This window comes from Armigeres subalbatus, chromosome 2 (assembly GCF_024139115.2).
Source record: "Armigeres subalbatus isolate Guangzhou_Male chromosome 2, GZ_Asu_2, whole genome shotgun sequence".
Classification (NCBI taxonomy): Eukaryota; Metazoa; Arthropoda; class Insecta; order Diptera; family Culicidae; genus Armigeres; species Armigeres subalbatus.
In genome coordinates, this window is record NC_085140.1 from 111,621,313 (window position 1) to 111,644,307 (window position 22,995).

Sequence of the window (22,995 nt, forward strand, 5' to 3'; positions counted from 1 at the left end):
CAGGGAATCAAGAATTATTTCCTCCTATGGTGGTGCTATCCATTGATTTCTTATGAGACTCGCTACTATTGCTACAGTTGTACCACTAGGTGCAAGTGAGTCAATTTTATTAGGGACATTCATTGTTTTCAATAGTTTTTCAAGTGAAATCTTAGGATAAGTTACATTTAACAGGATATTTAAAGCACGACGCATCAACTGAAATCATCGTAAAGTGTATAATTATGATAAATCTCATTAAAACCCCACTACCTCCACTATTGGTGCTACCTCCACTAAAGGTACGGTTACCCTAATTTTTTCTCGAAAAATCATTATTAATCGAAATCTATTACCCTTGAGGAGGTAGTTCAGTATACATTAAAAAAAGCTCTCACAAAAAGCTTTAAATATTCAAAGAATCAAGCCACATTTGGATGAGTTCTGCAATGCTGTTAAACTTTGTCCACATAAATAAGTTTTTCTTCTGCTTACAGCCGGGAATCCTTTATCACAACGTCATTTCGACATCTCAAACGAGCCGGACGTAGATGCGATTCGGCCCATCGCGGCGGCCATCGCCATCGATGGCGAAGAAGGAGCCATTGGCGGGATGGTGAATCTGGAGGACGTGGCCGGATCGGACGAGCCGTAGGCGAAAAACAAGCAGAAGCATCAGCACATTATTATAGACGAATAATTAACCAAATAATTTGAATGACATAGTTTGATCGATGGTAAATTGCTGTTCACAGGACTAAAACACGCTGAAATAGCTGTTCGAAAAATAAGAAGAATCAATTTTTAGTTTCGAAGGGCAGAAGTCATGAATGCAGTGGAATAATCTTTGCTTATACTATTTTAATCGTTTCTCGATAATTGAATATCGTTTAATCAATTCTGTTTTTATACATTATTTTTCTCAAGACATTAAATAATAATCATAAATTTAAACATTGCGAAAAAAAATTGTTAGGATCGTAATATTATTAAAAATTCGTCCGTTGCTTGTGGATTTAATTATTTTTTATTAAACAAATAACCATATAATGGACAGACAACAGTTAAAACAATAAAATTTACATCCTCTTCGATTGTCCTCCATCTTACAATTATTTAATACTTATCTATTATCAATAAAACAAATTAAACTGGAATAAATTACATATTTATGTTGCTAGTATGCACAATCGCCTTAAATTGTTTACACCCAAAGCCCTATTTCCAATTGTCCGATAAATAGGTTTACACCATAGAATTACCTTCCCAGCCGAATGATCGTTCAACAGCCATCTTCCATTTGCTATATCTCATATCTCGCTCGTCGTCGGAGATCTTCGGCTTGAATGAAGTACAATTGCTTTCCACGCTGACATTTTCCACGTCCCAATAGCCAACGGCGCGTCCTGCAGCCATTGCTGCACCCTATTTCGAAGAATGATTTTTTTTTCTTTATGTAGGCACATTGAATATAAAAATACCAAAATACCACTTACCAGAGCCGTCGTTTCCACCACGGCCGGACGCTGCACTTCCAATCCAATCAAATCTGCCTGCCACTGCGTCAGTAACGAGTTGGCCGTCATTCCACCATCTACCTTCAATTTAACCAGCGGAAATCCACAATCTTTGTTCATGGCATCCAGAATATCTCGCACTTGGAAACATACAGCCTCCAAACTAGCCCGTACAATGTGGCCACGTTGCGTGTCCTCCGTGATCCCGCAGATTACACCACGTGCTTCCTGATTCCAATACGGAGCATACAGGCCACTAAAAGCAGGCACGAAGTAAACATCTCCATTGTTCTCCACCGACAGAGCAAGTTCCTCCGACTCTTTGGCACTATTCAGAATGTTGATATTGTCGCGTAACCAGCCCAGTGCTGCCCCCGCTATGGCGACAGATCCTTCCAATGCGTACGTCGGCAGCTCTTCTGGTCCCATTTGGTACGCAACGGTGGTGATCAAACCGTGCGAGGAGTCAATTAAGGCATTCCCAGTGTTGTAAAGCAGAAAACATCCCGTTCCATAAGTGGCCTTAGCCTTACCCCGAGTGAGGCATTCCTGTCCAACCAGAGCGGCTTGCTGGTCACCGAGGCATCCACTCAGTGGCACACCTTGCAGGGCTTTCAAACTAATGGTACCGTAGACCTCCGAACTGGATCGAATTTCCGGGAGAATCTCGAATGGAACGTCGAAGAACTTACCCAACGTTTTATCGTAATGTAGCGTTTCAATATTCATCAGCATGGTCCGCGAAGCATTGGTGACATCTGTGACGTGAGCACCACCGTCGACACCTCCGGTGAGATTCCAGATTAGCCACGTGTCTACCGTACCGAAAAGGCAGTTATTGTTTTTGATGGCCGTTTTGACCTGGAAATGACATATAAGTATATAACATTATTAATCTGCGCTGCAGAAAAAAAAGGTTTTGTCCAGCGATGAAATCAAACGAGGTCTTCCTGCTCCATTTCTAGAGAAATGAAGTAGTCGTTTTTTCAGATATTTCTCAAACTTAATGTGAGGCCTCTTTAGATTGAGGTACCGCTATTTATACCCTTCGAGAAACGGCTTTTACCAACTCTCAAAGGCGCGCCCCTCAATCAGTTTCTGCTTCAACAAAAAGTGGGATAACACTAATTTTGACCATGCATCGGTACTGAAATTCAAATAACATATTTTTGCTTCTTCTTATGAGTTCCGAATTCGTTTTTGTACAGAGATCTGATTACATTGCGTTTGGCATTTCGGAGTCTCACCTTTACACAAAGCTCTAATCAGTCGGAGGGTTCAGCAGATCCTCCAATTTCGTATTAGCTTCTTTCCTAATTAATCAGGGCTCTGGAGCTTGGAGAGTCATGTCTTCGGCTTCGAAACCAGCCTAAGATTGAGTCACGTTTTTATAATTTACTCCATTGACTTCATCCAAAGGTGGGTCAAATTATAAAAGCAAATTACAGTCGTTCCATACTCTTCCGATCATTACTCATAAGAATTTACAAGAATAGTAAGAACTAGAGCACAGTGTGGTAGATCTTACTCCGTAATGCACCACACCACGAAAAGGTGTCTACCCAGCATGATAGGCTTCGTTAATTGCCTGGCGAATTGTTTCACCCACCAGGCCATTCATCCCCTCGGCACGGCTCGCCTTGGGATTCGGGGTTAGGAACGTCATATTGTCAGCTTCAGTGTTGCACCGAGCCTGGCGATATGACCGGATTTACACCGTTACGCACTTCTTCAGAGTATCCATATCCAAGCGTAACTTACAAATCGCCTAATTCAAAACTTATTACAATCCCAAAATCTGCTTATTTGAACCACGTGAAAATCGACTCCAATGTGCACTACATTGGCTTGGGGAACGGTTCGGCCCATCATCTCATAGCTCCCATTTCCATCCCACAAAAAATCAAGCAATGAAAAGGTATTTGATTTGCTATTTATTTTTGTGATTTTTTCAGCAGTTAGCACGCATGTTGGCAAAAAGAAGCGACAAGATTGGTGCTGTATTTCTTTGTTTCGCGATGAGATGAATATATGTTCAGTGAGATAAAAACGGAACAATTTCCCTATGTTGATTTGAAAAATGTATTCGAGGTAACCGCTTTCCTAATCCAAATAAAATTTATTCAAAATCGAATCTAATCCAAATCCAATCCAATCAAAATACAATTTAACTCCAATCTAATCCAAATCCAAGCTAATCTAAGTCCAATCTAATCCAAATCTAATCATATCCAATTTCATTGTAATCGCAATCCATTTTAACCAAAACCAATCTAATCCAAATTGAAACCAAATTCAATACAAATCCAATATAATCTTATTCCAATCAAATCCGATCCAATCTGAATCTAATCTAATCCAAATCCGGCTAATCCCAAACTATTTTTATCTAAATCCAATCTAATCTTATCCCAAACCTATTCAAATCCAATCCAATCTAAATCTAATCTAATCCAAATAGAATTTTATCCATATCCGATCTATTCCAAATGCAAGTGATCTCGCATTCCGTGCCGATAGTTCGAACGAGCCAGACGTGTGTGCCGTGTCTCATCGCGGATTAGCGGATTATGTTCGGTAGTGAAAAGGCTATTGTGTGGTGCGCTCCTACCTACGGTTCCAAGACGATCGCTGTCGGCGAGTGAAGTAGCTGCTTCTGGCGACGCTTCTCCCTTCTGTTTAATACAGAGTGGGACTGCCTAGAATTAATCAAATTCAGGGAATCAATATTCGAGCAACGCCTAACAATATACCCCAATGTAAATAAATACTAAGGTATGGAAATCCATATATTGTGTGCGTGCCTTTTGTGTATGGCGAAAAATCCTTCACTACTACATTCGAACGAGCTCCCATAAGAAGCCGTGCAAATATGTACGTCACCATTTACTGTTTACATTTTCCATCATCCACTAATACACTTGCATTTGGTCTTCTTCCTCACCTTCTATTTAGTCTCATTGAATATACCCTTTGTCGTCAACAGAGTTTGTTACTGACAAACGCACCTCACCTTTGTCAGAACCCAAACACAATATGACAAGAAACACTTGGCTTGCATGCTTTGATTTTCCCGAGAATACGATGCTAATTTTGTAATCATAGTTAGGGAAGATCCATTAATTACGTAACGCAAAAATTGGGCATTTTCAACCCCCCCTCCCCCCTTTGTCACACTTTTTGTATGAAACATCTGAAAATTTTGTATTGCCCGTCACACTTCACTCAACCCCCCCTCCCCCCTCTAAGCGTTACGTAATTTGTGGACACTCCCTTATGTCGTTTTCGTTTTTGCGGTGTAGCTACACTCGTGCTACACTTTTGCACCGAAAATGTTCGTTTTTGATTTTCGTGCTACACCAGTGTGGCATTTTTCTTGCACTGAAACAAGCAGTGTAGCACCAGAAAAAATCAGAGTGTGCCGTGTAGTGTAGTTTGTTGTCAAGTTTCTCACGTTGTTATTGTTTTCTTTTTATGGTATCCAACAGGTATCCATAACAAACAAACCGAACTGCACTCAAAACGTTCGTTTTTGCCGTGCAAAATGCTGCACTAAACGGTGTCGCTACACCTCAAAAACGAAAACGACATTAGATTCTCGAATATTTCCATAAAAGCAGAAACTATTGTCGTTTTCGTTTTTGCGGTGTAGCTGCACCGGGTGTACACTTTCTGCACTGAAATTGTTCGTTTTTGGTTTTCGCTCTACACTCAAACCCCACTTTTTCGTGCACCGTACGGAAAGTGTAGCACGCATAAAATCGAGAGTGTAGCTTGTTCGAATGGTGGTGTTACCAATACAGCCGCATGCCACGTGCTTGTTGCTGTCAAATTCTGTTTTGTTTTGGCTTCGGTTTTGATGTACCGGGTGCGCGTTGGAGTTAGATTTTTTTAATAAAGTGGGAATGGTAATTGCGCGTTTTAATTCTATTTATCTAATACAAAATAAATAAAAATGTATGTCATAAGAGAAGGATAATTAAAAACAGTGAAGGACATTTACTAATCGATTAGTTTATAAAAGTTAGGCGATGAATCAAGGTAAAAGAAATTGCTTACATTCAACCAGTTGTATTGTATACTAATTCATGTTCCTGCTATTAAATTTTATCTTTCGTTACCTTGACCATCGGTTTGAATATATTATTAGTCATGAAATTATTCTAATAAACAAGTTTTTTTTTGTGGAACTTGAAAATAGTTCCAAAATTTTGAACCAACATCAGAACTTGTTCTTCGAAGTATCTTTGGAAAAATCAACGAGCTTGAGTTGAAGAATCATTCCATAAACTCTTTTGAATTCCAAGTTTTGGTATTTGCAAAAGGATTTTTACAACTTTTTTCAGATTTTGAATATTCAGCTTTGATCTATTGAGATTTTGTTAATTTTTATTATCTTATAGAATCTAATGACTCAATAGCAATAATTGCAGTATAGCTTTGCTAGCTCACATTTTATTACATGGGCCACCTTTTAGTTGAGCCTTTGCTGGTTAATCCATGGAATTGGAAACGTAGTTGAGCATATTTAGCATAATTGAACATAATTTGTGAATTGTAATGTTTGAGTCGCAGTACATATGTTCAAATGGCTGACAGGTCACCTCTTAGAAATAAAATTTAATAGATGAGGCGATGTGTTATAGCCTATTCAGATTACGCCATTAATCTTAATAAATATCGTGTACAAGTGGAATTGAAAATTGAATGTATGTGGATGGGCATCAAGTTACTCTTTATCATTATTTATCATCAGACTAAGGCCGGAGTGGCCTGTGCTGCACATAAAAGACTTCTCCATTCAGCTCGGTTCAAGGCTGCACTTCGCCAACCACGCAGTCTGCGGAGGGTCCGCAAGTCGTCCTCCACCTGATCGATCCACCTTGCCCGCTGTGCACCTCGCCTTCTTGTTCCCGTCGGATCGTTGTCGAGAACCATTTTCACCGGATTACTGTCCGACATTCTGGCTACGTGCCCGGCCCACCGCAGTCTTCCGATTTTTGCGGTGTGAACGATGGATGGTTCTCCCAACAGCTGATGCAACTCGTGGTTCATTCGCCTCCTCCACGTACCGTCCGCCATCTGCACCCCACCATAGATGGTACGCAACACTTTCCTTTCGAAAACTCCCAGTGCGCGTTGGTCCTCCACGAGCATCGTCCAGGTCTCGTGTCCGTAGAGAACTACCGGTCTTATAAGCGTTTTGTAGATAGTCAGTTTGGTACGGCGGCGTACTCTATTCGATCGGAGCGTCTTGCGGAGTCCAAAGTACGTACGATTTCCAGCCACTATGCGTCTCCGAATTTCTCTGCTGGTATCGTTATCGGCGGTCACCAGTGAGCCCAAGTACACGAATTCTTCAACCACCTCGATTTCGTCACCACCGATAGAAACTCATGGTGGGTGGCTCACATTGACCTCTCTTGAGCCTCTTCCTATCATGTACTTCGTCTTCGACGTGTTGATGACTAGTCCAATCCGTTTAGCTTCGCTTTTCAGTCTGATGTAGGCTTCCTCCATCCTCCCAAAGTTACGTGCCATGATATCAATGTCGTCGGCGAAGCCAAATAACTGGACGGACTTCGTGAAAATCGTACCACTCGTGTCAATCCCTGCCCTTCGTATTACTCCCTCCAAAGCGATGTTGAATAGCAGACACGAAAGACCATCACCTTGCCGTAACCCTCTACAGGTTTCGAAGGGACTCGAGAATGCCCCTGAAATTCGAACTACGCACATCACCCGATCCATCGTCGCCTTGATCAACCGTATCAGTTTATCCGGAAATCCGTTTTCGTGCATTAGCTGCCATAGCTGGTCCCGATCGATTGTATCATATGCGGCTTTGAAGTCGATAAATAGATGATGTGTGGGCACGTTGTATTCGCGGCATTTCTGCTATACCTGACGTATGGCGAACACCTGGTCTGTGGTAGAGCGTTCACCCATAAATCCCGCCTGGTACTGCCCCACGAACTCTCTTGCAATTGGTGTTAGTCGACGGCATAAAATTTGGGAGAGTACCTTGTAGGCGGCGTTCAGCAATGTGATTGCGCGGTAGTTGCTACAATCCAGCTTATCGCCCTTTTTGTAGATGGGACACACGACACCTTCCATCCACTCCTGCGGCAGAACCTCATCCTCCCAAACCTTGGTAATTACCCAGTGCAGCGCTCTAGCCAGTGCTTCACCACCGTGTTTAAACAGCTCTCCTGGTAGTTGGTCAACTCCAGGGGCTTTGTTGTTTTTCAGCCGGCCGATCTCCTCCTGGATTTCCTGGAGATTCGGAGCCGGAAGTCGCATGTCCTGCGCGCGTGTTCCTAGGTTCATTACCATACCGCCACCGTTGTCTGCCATATCGCCATTCAGGTGCTCTTCGTAGTGCTGCCGCCACCTTTGGATCACCTCACGCTCGTTCGTAAGAAGGTTCCGTTTATGTCCTTACATATCGGGCTGTGGCACGTGGCCCTTACGTGAACGGTTCAACTTCTCATAAACTTTCGTGCGTTATTAGCGCGGTACAGTTCCTCCGTCTCTTCACGGTCTCGATCTTCCTGCTGGCGCTTTTTCCTCCGGAAAATCGAGTTTTGTCTGTTCCGCGCCCGTTTGTATCGTGCCTCGTTCGCCCTCGTGCGGTGTTGCAGCAATCTCGCCCATGCTGCATTCTTCTCCTCAACTAACTGCTCACATTCGCCATCATACCAGTCGTTTCTCTGATCCGGAGCCACCGTGCCTAATGCAGCGGTTGCAGTGCTTCCAATGGCGGATCGAATATCTCGCCATCTTCAAGAGATGCTGTACCTAGCTGGTCTTCCATTGGGAGTGCCACTTCCAGCTGCTGCGCGTAGTCTTGGGCTAGTCTACCGTCTTGTAGCCGCCCAATGTTTAGCTGCGGCGGACGACTCCGACGCGTGTTGATCACCGTCGAGAGTTTTGAGCGCAGACATACTGCGACGAGGTAGTGGTCGGATTCAATATTCGCACTGCGGTAAGTGCGTACGTTCGTGATGTCGGAGAAGAATTTACCGTCGATTAGAACGTGGTCGATTTGGTTTTCCGTTACTTGATTAGGTGATTTCCATGTGGCCTTGTGGATATTCTTACGGGGGAAGAAAGTGCTTCGGACTACCATTCCGCGGGAGGCTGCAAAGTTTATGCATCGTTGGCCGTTGTCGTTCGATTCGGTATGCAGACTATCCGGTCCGATGACCGGTCTATACATTTCCTCCCTTCCTACCTGAGCGTTCATGTCACCGATAACGATTTTGACGTCCCGCAGTGGGCATCCATCGTATGTCTGCTCCAGCTGCGCATAGAACGCTTCTTTCTCGTCGTCGGATCTCCCTTCGTGTGGGCAGTGCACGTTGATGATGCTATAGTTGAAGAAACGGCCTTTTATCCTCAGCTTGCACATCCTTGCGTTGATTGGCTGCCACCCAATCACGCGTTGGCGCATCTTTCCCAGCACTATGAAGCCGGTTCCCAGCTCGTTGGTGGTGCCACAGCTTTGGTAGAAGGTAGCCGCTCGATGCCCGCTTTTCCACACTTTCTGTCCTGTCCAGCAGATTTCCTGCAGCGCTACGACATCGAAGTTGCGGGGATGTAATTCATCGTAGATTATCCTGTCGCAACCTGCGAAGCCAAGCGACTTGCAGTTCCATGTTCCAAGCTTCCAATCGTGATCCTTTATTCGTCGCCCAGGTCGTTGCCGATTGTATCGAGTCGTATTATCTTCTATGTTGTTCGTAATGGTTGTTTTTAAAGGCGGCTTATTGGGCCTGCGCAAACCTCCTGTCTCGTCGGAGGGCCGTCGTGTCAGGGCTGTTTAGCGTCCCACCTAACACCAGGACTTGGGCTTGTGCGCTTTGAGCGGCACACGGTCGCTTTGGCGGAGCCTACTTGCGGATTCATGCAGCTTTTTATAGAGGTTTAACAGGGCCCACTGTCAAACCCCACCACATCCTAGGCAGGCGCCACAACTCGCAGATGGCCTGGGGAGGGATCGTCAAGCCCTTGGACATAGTCCCTGCTGCCCCGGATCATATCATATTTATTATAATAAATGGCGTAATTTTAAACGGCTATTAGCTCAATCAGCATATCACGAATGTACATGTATAATCGGTGTTGAACTTAGTCTGTAGATTAAAAAACACCTTAATAAAGATTTTAAAAAAATGTACATGTATAACAAGATTAGTTTAGAATCGAGCTTAGAATGTATAAACTGATTCGAGTTTTTTTAATTCGTTTAATAAATATCTTTGCAAAGCAATATTTTATAAAACTGGAAAACTTTGGAAACCGATTTCATTTATAACACATTCTACTTTCCACTTAATTTGTGAGTGCTAAGAAAAATATATGTCTCTTACGAACCGAAGTTCGCCACATTGTTATATAATAGCAAATTAAAGATTAATACAAACAAACGTTTTCCTAAGAATCCAACATTCTTCTCAAAAACCTGAAATGGCCCAAGAATTCCCAATGAAAACCCAAAAATCAATCTACTTGTAGTTTTGTATTGTGATTAATTGGAATATGCTTTTGGATATTTTAATACTTCCATCAGGAACAAAGAAGCTCTTAATGAATCATTGGCCGTGAAATTTTGCAATATTTGATTCGTTTTGAAATATCATGCATCGTTTTCATGATCTGTCAGACAGTGAGTACTGTGTTCAGCTTTAGATAATCGATGCAATTAAACAGAAAGTAAAAGTAAAATGTCTATAAGAATGACACTATTCATACAATTTCAATTTATTCCCAACAAGAAAGATTGGAATAACATACATATTTCATAGCAGGCAGCAAGAACAAAAACAAATATGACAGAAGCATGGAAGATGACCGATGTCACACATACTTTCGCAATTTTATTGGGACTGCACTGAAAATGTTTGTTTATGTGGTGCAAAATTATGCACTTTCCGGTGTAGCTACACCACAAAAACGAAAACGACATATGATAGCTTAGAACCGAGATTTGCTGTAGAGATAATGCAAAATAACGGGATGAAAAGTTAGCAACAAAATTGTCTTCTTTTTTGTTGCTGACAAAAAATTCCGTATCTTTGTCATTATTATCTCCGACAAAAACAAAGCTTTGTCGTTAGTTCTCTTTTGTCGCTTGTTTCGCAAGCGCATCCAAGAAAAATTGATTCCCTGATCAAATTAATTTTTTTTAAGTTCCAAAAATTTTTTAATTTTCTAATTTGCTATTAGTTTCAAGTTTAGTATAAGCAAAATTATCCTTCCACCTTGCGGAGTGAGAATGGAGGCGGAGACTGGGGAAGGCAATGAGCCTGCTAAAGATGGAGGGTGCACTCGATTGTACCATGCGGCTTCGCCCGGGCCTTGGGTTGTTTATTTTCGGCAGATATTAAAAAGCCTAGATTTTCTCGGCATTAAACGCGTCGTTTTCCAAAGCTTGATTTTAATCAGATCAACAGGAACAAACTACGCATCACCACACCTTTATATCAGGTAGCGAACGAAATTGCTAAAGACAGGACGTACAATGTTGAATATTTGGTTTATGTCCCCTTGCGGGACATAATCAATTAACTCAAAATCAGAACCTTTTTTTAGCTGTTTTGGTGTTTGGTGTTCAGTTACTTTCAATTAGAGGTATTAGTAAATCCACAAAAGAAAATATTTTTCAAAATCGACGATTAAGCGAAATTTACAGCTTTAATACTTTAGGCAACAGATAAATTTATAACTCCGGCCTTATTAAAATAATTAATTACTTGTTTTGTCTCGTTAGTCTTTAAATTATAAAGGGGGTGAGAAATGAAAAAATAAATGGATAAATTGATAAAATCGATAAACTCATCAGTTTTCTCAAAGAATTTTCTATGAATGTTTTAAATTTGATTATGAATTTTAAAATCCCTCCTCAAATAATTAAATTTGGCAACAAAATTTCGAAGGGGGCGGAGACAGATGTAAGAAATTTATACAAACATAAAGCTAAACAATCAACATGTAACAAATAACAAATTAAAATAATGCACGTTCCCTCTTGGCGCCCTGAGAGACGGCTAGGTGATGCCCATTACGGGATATGATGAGGTTTCATTCATAGCTGACCTTTTGTTTAGGATTCTTATCCTATTTGGGCACCCCGAATAAATTAATGCCGTTTGGCATCAACGGTTCGATGTCTGTGTCTGGAACGAACTTGGATCAGAACTAAACATTTTATTGCCTACTTTCAGGCTTTCCGCTTGAGTCCAGACACAGAATCAACAAATAAAACAGACACAATATAGCACAAACGATAAAGACTCGATCGAGTATTTACAAATATTCGGACAAAATAAAACCAATCGTAACACAGAAGAAATAAAATTTGTTCCCGCCAAAATTACCTAACATATATGGGATTGTTGCTATTTAACATCAGCAACTATGAACTGCCAAAAAACTGCTTGTGATAGAAATTAACTTATATTCTCATAGTGTTGCTATCCATTGATTTCTAATGAGATTTGTTACTATTAGGTGCTATTAGTATAATTGCTCAATTATAGATACATGGGAGGCACAATTTAAAAAAAATCCATAGTTCATAAAATATGCCACGCCTCTAAGAGCGATCCATACAAAACATAGAAATATAGCAGGTCCACGCACTGCTTGTTGCTGATTGCAATAAGGAAACATTACAGCGCTCACTCTCGTCCAATTATCTGAATAATCCTAATAAATTTGGTAGAGCTAATATTTGGTGCCTGGATTTGCAACAAAATTCATTTACATCAGCATTTACATACGGTACGACAAAGCAATTTGTTACCTACTTAATTTAGAGGTGGGGCGGGGGTGTGGATGGGATTGTAACAACCATTAGCGATATGGAATGTACGATAAGATAACTCTCTATTTTTAACAACAAATTACGTAGGAAGATTAAAATCATAATCAAAACTCACCTTTGGAACATTATCGATCAACCAGCGCAACTTGACGGCTGAGAAATATGGCGACAGCGGCAATCCACACAGTGGCTTCAGATAATTCTTGTTCCTGGTTTTATTGGGGACGGTTTCCAGCAGCTGATCGACGGTTGAAGACGTTCGCATATCCAACCAAACAATTGCATTATAAAGTGGTTCCCCAGTGGTTTTGTCCCATACGATAGTCGTTTCCCGTTGATTGGTCACTCCTATCGCTACAATGTCCTTAGGGTTTCCGCCAAGGTCCTGTAGTTTTTCGATTGTCTTTTCTATGCACTCCTCAACTACGGACAGAATTTCCTTCGGATCTTGTTCGACCCAACCTTCCTGAGGGTATATCTGGCTCAGTTCCTTCTGGTGGAAGCATACGATGTCGCTGGTTTCCGCTCGGAACAGTATGAATCGCGCCGAGCTGGTTCCCTCGTCGATGGAGCCAATCAAATCACCAAACTTTTTCATTTGCGCCATCTCAAGGATAGTCCACCAAAGCCGAGGTTGGTTGAAGGCGGATGAGGTACAATATATAGAACGTAGACAGCTATGGCACAATTAAAGGATAATATTTACTTCCACAGATGCGATAGAAACTCTTTTTTGTTGTATTGTTTTCAATTTGTTGCACGAACTTGACTTACCTGTATGAATAATTTTAATTGCACAAGACGCGGTATTAAACAATTAGATCAAAGTCCTGGTTATCTAATCTACTAGAATAACCCGCGGCACTCGTGGTTTTGGAATTCACAGACCCCAAGCCATATAACATAGGGAAGTATACTCTGTTGACTGCTTGCTTATTGCACCAAATACAAACTGACTGGAGAACATAAACGACACAAGCAAAGAATTGTGATGATAAAGATGGTTGATAACGACGTTTGGCTAAACAGCACCGTAATGCGGTGCTACATTGTACGCATTATTCGAAATTTTCTCTTGGTTTTGATTTTGGATTTCAAATTATTATTCCAAATCATTATAGATGGGGTTTCATTTTAATGCAGACAAAATTACGTTTTATGCCTTTCTTATACAAAAGTGTACGTAAAGGCTATATAATCACTTCAAAATCGAACTTTTTATGGAGGTCTGGAGACTCATAATATGTACCAATCGACTCATCTCGACGAAATGAGATGATGTCTGTGTCTGTGTGTGTATGTATGTGCGCACAAAAACTCATTAATTTTTTTTGGCACTTAGCTGATTTTCTTTCGACATTGTTTCCTATTGAAAATGGGCCAAATTGGACTATATGATCAGAAGCAGGGTTTGCAGAAATCGCTTTCAATAGAAAACGGTCAAAGATAAAAGAGAGGCAAAAACTGTTCCGAATCTTCACAAGCCATGATAACAAATAATTTATCAAACTTTTATACAAGTGCGAAAAAACCGAAAAAACAGAATCGAAGAAAAAATTGTGATTCTCGCTTTATTTTCGCTCATTTCGTGTTGGTTATTGCATAGCTGTGAAGAACAAGTTAAAATGTATCATCAGAGCCAGTGCTTCCCGCATCTGGAGCTTTCTAAAAGAAATTTATCATGGGGTATAGCCTCCCGAATCAGTTCTCTATCATGACAACTTGCGAAAAAAGTCTCTCGCAGGATGCTACATATCTTATATGTATACAGAGATGATAAGTGAGAGACTTGCTCATTCTCTTTAGGATTCAATCCCTGATCAGAAGTTATGGCTTAAATATGATTTTATAAAAAAAATGTTAAGAAATTCTCACTCAAGTTTTTTAGTATATCAATGTACAAGAAAGGTACTTAACATCCAGTATGTGGATAAATCAGGGTTTCTCTGAAGTAAAACCTAACTATTACTGAGCAATAACGTCCAATTAGTACTTTGCGTACCTGCCGATTGGTGCGGCGTGATCCAGGGAATCCGCTTATATGAAACCGGATAATGTGAATTAATTCCGAGCTTTTGATCCCATCAAAATAATTTCATTCTTCTTTTATATTAGAAGTTAGTGAGCACATGCTTTTTTTTTTAATTTTTTTGGCAAATGACCATTTGGGGCAATGAGTTATTCGCAATGGCCTTTCGGGGTACTGGAGTTCGGGGTAATGATATTCGGAGTAGTAACATTCGGGACAGTGCCATAGAATCCTCTGAAACACCCACCACGCGAAAGTATATGCTCTTCTCTTTCAAATCATTTGTGAGTTATTTGTGATGCAAACTCCATAGAAATCTCAAATAATAGTCGATTTAACAAAAATGTATGGAAAATGACGCCTGATAGCACATTTGAAAAATGCACTTACGAGAAAGAGGAAAATCTAGATATACTTTCGGTGGTGGGTGTTTTAGAGATAGTCAAAATTTTGATGGGTTGATAGGTAGATACCTATCTAATTGTGCTGATAGAAATTCATTCACCATTGGAAATAGTGAATTTGTTCGGCAAAAGTGTTCCATAATTGTGGGAGTATTGTATATGAAATCTAACCGTGTAGAATGCTTCCTTGGTGTATGAAGTATAGAGATATGTATGAGACACTTACACATTTGTAGGTGAGCATCTCAATTAGTTGATAATTCTTGTTTCAGAAACATTCAATTCGTCGCTTTCGTCTACGTTCCGTCTAGTCCAATATCGCGAAGTACGAACTATATACATATACCAACATCGAACAGTTTGTTGATAAGAAAACTATTATTCTACGTCTTCCAGAATGGTTCGAGCTTGGTTTATGGATAACGAGTCCACCGATCAAAGATTGGAACATCACCTCACCCCGCCGGAGTTTTTGACTCTGGAGGAGCTCTTCAGCAGCACTGGAGTAGAACATTTCAAGGTCACGCGATTAAAATAATTCATCATTTTAATCAAACATATAGAAACCTATATATACAGATTAACGTGCCGACGTTCGACTCGGATGGAGTGTTGGATGAAATTCGCAAGAAACGCGGTTATACCTATGAGGACGAGATAACCTGCTCGGAGAAGTGTCTTCCGGACTACGAAAACAAGCTAAAAAGCTTCTTCACCGAGCATCTTCATACCGATGAGGAGATTCGTTTCGTTTTGGATGGTTCCGGTTACTTCGATGTTCGCAAGTAGATTGACTTCGATAATTCATTCCAGTTACCCTTTACTTTATTTGTCATTTTTATTCTATTCCAGTGGTAAAGACGACCGGTGGATTCGTATCGAGGTTACGTATGGTGACATGATTGTCATTCCAGCTGGAATCTACCATCGATTCACTTTGGATGTCAAGGTAATAGTTTTGAGTATTTGGCAAACATTTCTAGTTCTCATTTCTAAAAACGATTATTTTTTTTAGAATTATATTCGTGCCAAGCGATACTTTATTGGAGAGCCAGTCTGGTTGCCCTACAATCGTCCATGTGATGATATGCAATGCCGCAAAGATTATCTGCAGAAACTGGAAATTGGGTTCACTGCATAAATAGCTACAAGCTACAGTTATGTTGGAATCAAGCAAATATCGTCTGGTATATTTTTGAAGTGCCTTTCCAAATAAACACATTTTTTACCTGTTTTCAACATTGAAGATGTTTATTATTTAACATTTTTCTCAGCCTCAGCCTCGCAGTCTGCGGAGGGTCCGCAATTCAGCCTCACAGTCTGCGGAGGGTCCGCAAATCATCTTCTACTTGATCGATCCACCTTGCTCGCGGCGCACCTCGTCTTCTTGTGCCTGTCGGATCGTTGTCGAGACCCATTATCACCGGGTTATTGTACGACAACATATGTTTAATCGCAATGATCCCCAAAGTGCGGCCCGCGAAGGATTTCAGAGCATACACTATGTGGCCCATTGTTAGGCGTTATATAACAAGAGAACCTTTTCATTGTGCCATTTTTTAAATTGCATTCGAGGATTCTGTCTAGTTTACACCATTATGTTTTTTTGTTAAATATCTTGGCTGTGCATATGCACAGCCAAGATATTTAACAAAAAAATGGTTTTCGTACGGCCGAGTTGCCGAATAATATGCAATTAATTACCATTATGTTGTTGATATATAAAGCATGAATCTTGTTATCATGATGATTAATGAAATTCATCACTTCATAAGTATAATGTAGGCCAAGCCCAACAGCAAACATATATCGATGTTATTACTTTGGGCTTTTAAAATAGTTAATGTATGTATTTTCTTCGCAGATTTTAACGAGCCTAATGTTCGGAGAAACTCAGGAAATTAAAAAAAAATCAAATTACTGGAAACTCCGGAAAACACGTTGACTATCACCTGTCATGTCAACGTCCTTTAAGCTTCGGAACGAAATGAAGATTTTTCCCAAACTTCGATATTGTTGAAGAAAAGGTTACACAGAAAATTCAATTCATAGGAAAGCATGAAAGCAAGGCTCGGAATGCAGATTGTTTCGATTTTTATTCAACACTGCTGGCATGATCACCTGGTTTCAAAAACACTGTTGGCACATGCTGTCGTTATTTGCGCGTCAACTTATAGTGAACAATATTTCTTAAATATAAATGCATAAGGTCATATATATGATCAAAAAAAGTAGCTCAGAATATTTTCTGCTAACTGAACCGGAAAGATGAAAGAGTAGAAACAGTAGTATCGACTTATAGTCAACTACGGCAATAAGACCTGCAGAATTAAGTGTGCTTACAAGTATGTGATTAGGAAAAGATTAACAGGAATAAAATATTTTGTTAAAATTTTATTTGAGTTATAAAAAATCGTGTTGATCCAAAATTTAATTTGAAATAAAAAACAAATATTTTCATTTTCATTTTGCAGCGTTTGGTGGGGCAATGAGAGCGCAAGTCAATCCAAAGCCGATAATAGAGAGGGTAATGGCAGAAGAGTCCTTGCAGACCACTTGAACGCCATGGGGTAGGATAAGGATGGGGTGAAGTGAGGTTCGGATTTGGAATCGACTTGCCACTAATGCAAAATATAATTGAATACCAACTAATCAATGATCAAAGGTTAAAATGATAATTTCAAAAATTCTAATAACAACGCAATTGCCTTGGAAGCAGCTATTTTGATGTGGTTTGAAAAGTCATATATTCTAAGTATAAGTAATTTAGTGTGTTAGATTTGTGTGACCACATTGAAAATATAAAAAAAAATATTGCGTATTAGTGTTCTATTTTATAACTTTTATTTATACAGAATGACAAATAATTAATTTTGTTTGTTCTGGGTGTAGGGGATACGTTCGTCAAATCACTTTGTTTACCTAAGTCATGGTTCCGTCAATGTTCTTAAGCTGTGTCGACACCTTAAACTCAATGTAATATATATCATGTCTAAGTGGAAACTGTTAAAGAATTAAGTTTAATCTGTTCTGTTATCATTTTATTGTCAAAGTTACCTATAACTTTAAACTGTTCTAACAAGTAGCTATATCGTTGTTTATTTACGGTGATTATCTATAAAGTTCTAATGAAGGTCAGCTATAGGATTCACTTTTCGGTGGAAAAGTAAAGCTTCATCGCGCATATTCCCTATTTATTAGTAAAAATTATCGAGAATGAAGCCGTCATAAAATTGTTCATATACCATCATTAGGGGTGGTGCAAATTCGCGGCAAAATTTTCAAAATTTCGCGGCAGAAAATCTGAAAATTCGCGGCAATTTCGCGGTAATTAATATTTCGGTACAAAACATAAAAAAGACAATCAAGATTCTATATTTCTTTAAATTGTTGCGTTTATTAATTTCATATTATGTTTGCCTTTCTCGTATACTAAATATACGTGAAGGCTATATGATCACTCCAAAACCAAACTTTTGATAGAAAGCTCGGAGACCCATAGTGTTATATACCAATCGACTCAGCTCGACGAATTGAGGTGATGTCTGTTTGTGTGTATGTGTGTATGTGTACAAAATTTTGTAGACACACTTTTTGAAACTTAGCATTGGGCGAATTACTCACAACAAGTTCCATTCGACTGAGAATCCTGTCCCATTGTTTGCTATTGAAAATTGGCCAGATTGAACAATGGAATCAGAAGTTATGGCCAAAATACTATTTTCTATGCGCAAAACACGCTAAAAAACGCTCACTCTTTTTTTTCAGTATTTTTTTTGCACGGGAAAGGCACTAACACCGCTAGGTTTTTTATTATTTCTTTACATTACTGGTCTAAAGCCAAGTGGCCAAGTGGCCAATTTTTTTTCTGTCAACTTTTGGCGCTGGAAAGTGTTGATTAAATTGTACTGGCTGACACTACGTTCAACATCTACCGAGTTTCCAGGAATAGACAGATATTTCACCGCTATTTTGAAGAGCTGAGGAAAGCGGTTTAGGCAGAGCATCGTGTGTAGCTTCTATTCATTCGGGTTGTTGGTTTTGTGTGCTTCGACCAACAGCCCAAACAGCGTTCGGTTGGCAGTTTGGCGCGCACATTCCGAATAAATGTATATTCTTTAAGGCCAAATTTACTTTTCCTGTCAAACAATTTTATTGGTGCAATCGATTAATTTTCTTATTTAGGATAAACTTCCCTGAAGAATCCATATTTTTTACGTCTCTAACTATTTTTAAAATTTGAAAGAAAAACAAAATTGTTCTTCAATTAAATTTTTGCACAAAAAATTTCGGGACGTCAAAAAATGCGTTGTTTGTCGAGTTGGTATTGACTAGGTCAAGAAATCGACTGAGGCAAAAGAATGGAATAAAATTATTGACGGTAAAGGTTTATTTCGCGGTTTTTCGCAAAAATGTTTAAATTTCGCGACCAACATGAAATTTTGCGGATTTCGCGGCTTCCGAATTTCCATCACCGACGAACCGACGTGTCACTTAATGGAAAATAATTCAAATTTACTGCCCACGACGCCATGATGAAAAATCATCGAACACTACCGCCACCCCCATAATGGCTCGCGAAGTTTTCATAGCTCAGCTACCAACCTACGTGTATTAACATTGCAGCGGAGTTGTGTCTTATCTCATTTGACAGGAGCGATCGCCCGCAAAAGCGAATGACCGTTAAAAAGCGTGAGACAATCAGAGAGCGCCAGTGACACGTCGGTTCGTCGGTGTTTCCATCACCCCTAACCATCATTATAATGTGTGGTATTTTTTATTATTGCTCTTCGAAGTGAGGCATAACAAAATAAAACTGGCGCCACGTTCCTAGTTTCGAAAAAAACTTCTACTCAGTGAATCCAGAAGTCGATTCCCTACGAATGTCTTGAATACTTTGTTTTTCAGTAAATGCCTAGCTAGCTAAATGTAAGCTTGGCTACGATTCAGCGTCACATGGAAAGCAGCAGAAAAGTATTGCGAAAAGAAGAGAACTCACATCATTATCACTGATGAAAAAGGCCTCTGCCTGACTGCACTACCATTCACGGCTCCAGGAAACGATGTCCGTTGGATCCCATGCACATGCGTTAAATCAGTGCGCCAATACCAGAAATGTGACGCGGCACCAAACAAAAATAGTCAACATGTGACACCACCACGACAGGATATGTCTTTGGTTGCCATATCAGTGCTAATGGCGTAAGCGCACCCATCGCGGCAAGATCACATATCCGAGGGGAGGGAATTTGAAATAAAAAACGAATATTGCAAACATACTGCGGCTCGCTTCAACAGTTAAAAATTGCAATGCGGCTTTCAATAGTAAGCATGCTGGGGACCACTTTAATGGATAATAGCGAGAAGACATGCTGTTAATGCGAATCGGATGTTCCGATAGGATACACTCAACCTCATTGCCTCGTACGTACATCTAACATAGGATTGTGATTCAATGAGATTGTGTGACAATTTGCGATGTACGATGTCAATTCGCGGTATACTATTTTGCGTGTACTACCATGTTGCGGTAAGTGTATAGGAATTTCAGCTTAATCGGTTGTTGCATAAGCTGGAGTATCAGATTTGAAATTTCTAAGGGTTTTCAGAAAAATATACATATGGAAAAATACACCTTCATTACTACCCTTTCATTTTGGAAACTGATTCGAAGAGACCCATTAAGCCTTGATGAGCAAAACATGTGGAAGTGCGTTGATTTGAAGTGCTCAAAATGTGAATATGATACACAGAGGAATATTATTTTTCTAGTATACTGCAGCAGTGCCATCAACCCCCATGACCTTGGACACGGCTTTGCATATGAACATCGGGTTTGCAAACATGTAGGAAGGATGAGGAGTTCAGGGGTCGTTGGTATAAATTAGATATGGAAGCCATTTAGTTTAGATTTTTTAGATTACGTCATAACTCAACTTAAAATAAAATATTGATTGAAGATTTTTGGATATTTTTTAGAATAACTCATTAACTTAAAACGAATAAAAAAAGATAACAAATAGAGTATACATGAAGTGTTCAAACTTAACATTCAGTTTTATTGAAATGGATATTTATCATTTATCACTTTTACAAATAACAATAATAATGAAGAATCAGAACAAGGAGACTTATAACAATTTCGCGAAGTAAAAAATATATCTTTTACAGATATATAATCAATGATTCATAAAAATATAACTTTAAGTTACCTAACTCTCCACCTTTCGTACCAGTACCACGGGGAACACTCAATGAGAGTGGATTGGATATGTCAGTGTGTGATAATTATCATTCAAACTGCGTATCTGAAAAGCGAATTGGAGAAAACTCCTGGGAAAACCCATCCGGTTCTTGGGATCCTCTGATAGTGCTGCAGCGACATTTTTCTATATTGTATGTTGCCGGTATTATTGTGACGTCCATACCAGAATCCGAGCCAGATCCATTGTTGGCACAACGTAGGGTTAGTTCTTCGTCCGACTGCACTCCCATTAAAAGATCCTGAATGTCATCTGTGTAAATTTTGGTGGGACCATAATACAGGCTCTCGATGGTCGGTATGGTGGTTTGTTGAATATGTAAAGTGAGCCTCCGCTCTATGAGCTGTAGGTGCTCTTCCAGATCACCAGTGACTGTATGCACGTTTTGCGAGGAAGGCTCACAAACCAAAATGCTGTATCTGCGATATCTGCGGTTATCTGGGTCAACATACTGGCTAGACGGAACTACATCACTGCCTGAGCTCTGAATGTTTACCATGGATAAAAGGAGCTGGTCTATTCTGGGGCAAATATGATCATCTTCGAAGATGATAACACTTCCGGACGTTTCGATGGATGATGATGACAAAGTTGGCTGGTTATCACTTGACGCAATCGTGATGGATTTGTTATTACGATAGCAAGTCATCTGATGCTGAAATGTGACAATAAAAAAAACTATAGCATGTTTTTGTTTTCCAGGGCATAAAAAAAATCAATGGTATGTCTGCAGAGGCATTCCTTAGCTGTGCGGTAAGATACGCAGCTACAAAGCCAGGCCATGCTGAAGGTTAGGCTGGTTTGCATTAATGTGGAAAAAATACTTCAATTTTTTATATGGGTCGCCCTTTTATTCCGTTCTATTTGATGCCCTGATGCTCGGGAAATATTTCAAATCGGTTTACATCTTGGCGGTGCTAACCCGAGCAGAGTCCACTTTTACAAAGCAGCAGCAGCATCACTTTTACAAATAACAATAATAATGAAGAATCAGAACAAGGAGACTTATAACAATTTCGCGAAGTAAAAAATATATCTTTTACAGATATATAATCAATGATTCATATAATGGAATAAAAATATAACTTTAAGTTACCTAACTCTCCACCTTTCGTACCTGTACCACGGGGAACACTCAATGAGAGCGGATTTGATATGTCAGTGTGTAATAATTATCATTCAAACTGCGTACCTGAAAAGCGAATTGGAGAAAACTCCTGGGAAAACCCATCTGGTTCTTGGGATCCTCTGATGGTGCTGCAGCGACATTTTTCTATATTGTATATTGCCGGTATTATTGTGACGTCCATACCAGAATCCGAGCCAGATCCATTGTTGGCACAACGTAGGGTTAGCTCTTCGTCCGACTGCACTCCCATTAGGAGATCCTGAATGTCATCTGTGTAAATTTTGGTGGGACCATAATACAGGCTCTCGATTGTCGGTATGGTGGTTTGTTGAATATGTAAAGTTAGTCTCCGCTCTATGAGCTGTATGTGCTCTTCCAGATCATCAGTGACTGTATGCACGTTTTGCGAGGAAGGCTCACAAACCAAAATGCTGTATCTGCGATATCTGCGTTTATCTGGGTCAACATACTGGCTAGACGGAACTACATCACTGCCTGAGCTCTGAATGTTTACCATGGATAAAAGGAGCTGGTCTATTCTGGGGCAAATATGATCATCTTCGAAGATGATAACACTTCCGGACGTTTCGATGGATGATGATGACAAAGTTGGCTGGTTATCACTTGATGCAATCGTAATGGATTTGTTATTACGATAGCAAGTCATCTGATGCTGAAACGTGACAATAAAAAAACTATAGCATGTTTTTGTATTCCAGAGCATAAACGAAATAAAATCAATGGTATGTCTGCAGAGTCATTCCTTAGCTGTGCGGTAAGATACGCAGCTACAAAGCAAGACCATGCTGAAGGTTAGGCTGGTTTGCATTAATGTGGAAAAAA

The 22,995-nt window shown here is 39.9% G+C and overlaps 4 protein-coding genes across 7 annotated transcripts in view; 2 read left to right on the forward strand and 2 right to left on the reverse strand.

Annotated features, from left to right (window-relative positions):
* The window catches only part of LOC134210674 (BTB/POZ domain-containing protein 10), a 29,753-nt gene extending 28,591 nt beyond the window's left edge, over positions 1-1,162 (forward strand). For both annotated transcript variants that reach the window (XM_062686858.1, XM_062686859.1), the window contains exon 5: positions 477-1,162. In XM_062686858.1, coding sequence (XP_062542842.1) covers positions 477-634 — 158 coding nt within the window. In that variant the 3' untranslated portion in view covers positions 635-1,162. The remainder of the gene's footprint in view (positions 1-476) is intronic.
* Positions 1,051-13,317, reverse strand: LOC134210673 (glycerol kinase). Its single transcript, XM_062686857.1, has 4 exons — positions 13,102-13,317; positions 12,443-13,004; positions 1,476-2,357; positions 1,051-1,404 (listed from the first exon to the last, which is right to left on the reverse strand). The coding sequence occupies exons 2-4, from the start codon at positions 12,932-12,934 to the stop codon at positions 1,225-1,227; spliced, it is 1,554 nt and encodes a 517-aa protein (XP_062542841.1). The 5' UTR covers positions 12,935-13,004; positions 13,102-13,317; the 3' UTR covers positions 1,051-1,224.
* Positions 13,318-14,947: 1,630 nt separating this feature from the next.
* On the forward strand, positions 14,948-15,999 carry LOC134214948 (acireductone dioxygenase). Its single transcript, XM_062694223.1, has 5 exons — positions 14,948-15,085; positions 15,157-15,280; positions 15,340-15,545; positions 15,613-15,709; positions 15,776-15,999. Exons 2-5 carry the CDS (start codon positions 15,158-15,160, stop codon positions 15,899-15,901), a joined length of 552 nt encoding a protein of 183 aa, XP_062550207.1. The 5' UTR covers positions 14,948-15,085; position 15,157; the 3' UTR covers positions 15,902-15,999.
* A 4,797-nt stretch (positions 16,000-20,796) lies between these two features.
* LOC134210676 (uncharacterized) overlaps positions 20,797-22,995 on the reverse strand; it is a 29,501-nt gene continuing 27,302 nt past the window's right edge. For 2 of the 3 annotated variants that reach the window (XM_062686862.1, XM_062686860.1), the window contains 2 exons: positions 22,216-22,825; positions 21,523-21,678 (listed from right to left, as the gene is read on the reverse strand). In XM_062686862.1, the coding sequence (XP_062542846.1) occupies positions 21,656-21,678; positions 22,216-22,825 (633 nt within the window). In that variant the 3' untranslated portion in view covers positions 21,523-21,655. Of the gene's footprint in view, positions 21,679-22,215; positions 22,826-22,995 lie in introns of all 3 variants that reach the window. The other variant, XM_062686861.1, reaches the window with a different exon arrangement.